The 3755-nt window shown below is 39.7% G+C and overlaps 1 protein-coding gene across 4 annotated transcripts in view; it reads left to right on the forward strand.

Moving 5' to 3' along the window:
* The window catches only part of LOC107099042 (pleckstrin homology domain-containing family H member 1-like), a 61342-nt gene that overhangs the window by 51260 nt on the left and 6327 nt on the right, over nucleotides 1-3755 (forward strand). For all 4 annotated transcript variants that reach the window (XM_015396976.1, XM_015396975.1, XM_015396977.1 and 1 more), the window contains exons 26-29: nucleotides 1621-1763; nucleotides 2101-2230; nucleotides 2335-2418; nucleotides 2967-3113. In XM_015396976.1, coding sequence (XP_015252462.1) covers nucleotides 1621-1763; nucleotides 2101-2230; nucleotides 2335-2418; nucleotides 2967-3113 — 504 coding nt within the window. The remainder of the gene's footprint in view (nucleotides 1-1620; nucleotides 1764-2100; nucleotides 2231-2334; nucleotides 2419-2966; nucleotides 3114-3755) is intronic.

Genomic DNA, 3755 nt, shown 5'->3' on the forward strand with positions numbered 1-3755 from the left:
TCATTCTTAAGTTTGTTTCATTCAATTTTTTTTTCTTTCTTGATTGTTTTTACTGTCTGTTCGAAATAAATAAATAAACAAATAAATAAAAATAAAATAAACACAACAACATCCTACAACACGATCTTCCATTGGATCAGATCCAAAAGGTTTGGGGTCCACCCTGGACAGGTTGCCAGTCTGTTGCAGGACAACATAGAGACACACAGAAACATACAACCACAATCTAGAGAAGCCAATTCACCTAACAGTCATGTTTTTGGACTGTTGGTGGAAGCCGGAGTACCTGGAGGGAAGGCATATATGCACAGGGACACCATGCAAACTCTATTCAGAAAGACCCCGGGATGGGAATCAAACCTGAAACCTTCTTGCTCCAAGGCAACAGTGCTGCCATCTGTGTCATCTTGAGGCCCACCTTTGTATTGTCTTTCCGCCAAATTTTAATTTCAGCTGAAAAAAACTGGAACTGTGGAAAGAACAACATTCTTTCAGGGTATTTTTGAAGGCTTTGTCCAGGTGATAGCCCGTTTAGTAATAGAACTGCCACTGAGCACGGGGTAGTGATGTAGAGGGCATTACTTTTTCATGGGGGCACCAAACGAAAAAATGAAACAAAAAACTGGGAAATGGTTCATCATTTGACAATCATATTTAGAGAATCAAAAAGGCATCTGAAACACTGGAAACCTTAAATGGACCAGATGAAAAAATGTGATCATATCTCAATATGACTTAAAGCTGCAGTCTGTAACATCTGTAACATGGAGTGTGAACCGGTAAGAGCTATAACACTCGCCTCCAAGCAGCTAGATATAAGATGCTGGTTATACCGAAGTTTGCCGTGTAAGCAGTTGTCGGCAGGGGAAGTAAGGGCAGTTTCTCTTTCGCTGGTGGCTGTCGCTCCAGCATGACTTCCACACGCGTCCTCCTGACTGCGGCAGCCGGGCGCTGCGGCAGGTTAAGCGGCGAGAGGGAGGGGGCGGGATTCAGCGTGTGTGAGCTGTGATTGACACTCCATCAGACGCTCCTCTGGCTGTGATTGGTTGTTTTGACTCGTCCCGAAATATTCTTTCCAGATTGAAATACAGGCAGTAGGCGGGACCAATTGAAGCAGTTTTTTTCACAGGTTACATATCACATGTACTGCTGTCTGGGCATAGGGACAGTTTTAGCCAATAATACAAAAAAGTGATTTTTAAAAACTTACAGACTGCAGCTTTAAGCTCAAATTGCGACCGCTTCATTTTTCCATTATTGTAAAGAAAAAAAACTTTAAAAAATAAAAAAAAAAATGTCCAAGGGACCCATCAACAGTTTCTATACCATTACATGTGATAATTTATTTATCATAAATTTATTTCGTAATATGTCTTTACCACAGGGGCCACAACAGGGTCTAGAACCACCTAAGGTAGTGGTAAAGTAAAGTAAGATAAATTTTTCCTAAAGGTTTTTTAACATGACCCTCATTTATGAAAAGGCCATTTAAAAAAATGTTTTTTTTTATCAAAAGCTAGATTAATGTGAAGGGAGGTTCATGTCCATTCCACGCTCAATTTCTGTGACAGCTTGGTTGTTATTTTTTAAATATCCTCAAATGTTTCTGTTTTCCTTTAGGTTGAACATGGTGATTATGAGCGAACTGGTGTTTCCTCTCCTTCTGGCTCCCCTCACTCTAAATCGCAGCTAATTCTTCTGCAAGCCTTGGAGCGCTTCTACCCAAAACGCTACAAGCAGGACTGCACCACAGAGCAGCTGAGGTCAAACAAACATCATCCCTTCAGTGGACATGATGCTTTGCTTTTATTAGGTTTATGGTGCAATGAAACAAAATGATGAGATTCATTATCACTGGAAAAACAATCTACAAATAAGTAACAATCTCTTAAATTCAGTGTATTTACCCTTAATTTTAGTATGAGTATGAGTATTTGTACTCTTAAAATAAGATAATTAGATAACATGCACTTCAAATAGGACAATGCATTTGTGTTTTCTTATTTTAAGTGTAAATTGTCTTGTTCTATTGGCAAAATGTCTTTTTTACCTCCTTAATCCAAGAACAAATGTTCAATTTTTTTATTTTTCTTCTCTCAGGGATCTTACTGAGCGTCTGGCCTCCAAGTGGTCGATGCTTCGTGGCTGCAGTGCATCTGAATGTGTGAGAATATATTTGACCGTGGCGAGAAAATGGCCTCTGTTTGGGGCCAAACTCTTCAGCGCCAAGGTATGGTTTTCAGTCTCTTCCTTTCTATCGCTGTTGTTGGGATGAAATCTTTTTTGTCAAGCAAATAGGTGTTATATCTGACAGGTATGTATTTCTATCAACAGCCTGTGCCTCCTTCTCCTGTTGACCAGAGACAGGTGTGGCTGGCAGTTAGTGAGGATGGACTGTGTGTGCTGGATGCTACGATGGTGAGCTTGAAGATTTGTGGGGAAAAAAACGATATCTAGCTCATTTAACACTCGAGGAATTCTCCCTTAGGTGACATCTGAAGGCTTTTTACTCTAAAGCTCAAAAACGGATGTTGGTTGTTAAAGCTATGCTGCACAACTGGTTCAGCCACAACTGCAGAGCTGCCTTGACCCTTTGGCCTGAGATTTTTATTTTTTTTATGCCGCCGTGTGTCAAGAGCCAGAAGTCCAAAGGAAAATAAAATGGTCTGCCTCAGATTTGACAAACTTAATCCTGACAGACGGCGGTTCCCAACATGTAAGCTCTCGTAACGCAACCTCTGTAATTTTCTACAGCCTGTGTTGATGTGTTTCATTCCTCGGTCTGGCTCACTGTGCGGCTAGTCGTTTCAGAAGAGCAGAGACACAGAAATGTAGTGAAAACTGTTTCACACCGTTATGCTATGTTAAGCCCACAAAAAGGACAAAATTGAAGGGATTTTCCGTGGGAAACCCAAACATACACTATGGTTATGGTTTTCTACTGTTTTTATTTTATTATGTTGCAGCACACCTTGTTCACATACCCCTACCATTCAGTAATCACATTTGGTGGGTGCCAGGAGGATTTTATGGTGGTCACCAGCCAGCAGAGAGAGTCTGGAGCTGGGAAGAAGAATGTAGAAAAGCTGGTTTTCGCAATGGATAAACCAAAGGTACGTTTTCTGTGTGCATCAGAGAAAAGTTCAAGTTATTAAATGAAATGTTTTTGTTAAGATCTTAAAAACATCTTCTCAGCTGGTAGTTTTTTTTTTTCTTTTTTAAATTTAAAGAAACATTAAAGATATATATTTCAATGTTTATTAGAAAGTGCCTTAAATCTTCAAGATTAAAGTTGTTTTCTGCTAAATTGATATCGTATCACATTTGAAATGTTTGTATAGTAACAACCCTAGTACCAAGATATGAAGAGAAAAAATGTGCCAAAGTCTTTCAAAATAACAGAATGTATGAGCAGGATGCAGTGCTGCATTCAGACTGTTGTTCTGCAGGTGAAATCATATCATTCAGAAAGACGGAAAGCTTTTAAATGATGCAGTTAAACAGTTTGCAGTGTATTTTCTGCAACACAGCCTCTGGTAATGCAGACTATGGAAGGGAGGGTGCAATCAGAACTGACAAAAGACTGGATGGCTGCACTTGTCAAAATGTTCCTATATGTTTTAGCTCATTTTTTGCTTCTTCCTAATAGCGTTGTTGTCAAGACCAACCCAACCAAGACTATGGGCCGGATCTATCAAAGGTTTGCGTCTATAAAAACGTGAGCTATTTCACTGCGCACGCTAAAAAATGTACAA

Source organism: Cyprinodon variegatus, unplaced genomic scaffold (assembly GCF_000732505.1).
Source record: "Cyprinodon variegatus isolate N-32 unplaced genomic scaffold, C_variegatus-1.0 Scaffold833, whole genome shotgun sequence".
NCBI classification, from domain to species: domain Eukaryota; kingdom Metazoa; phylum Chordata; class Actinopteri; order Cyprinodontiformes; family Cyprinodontidae; genus Cyprinodon; species Cyprinodon variegatus.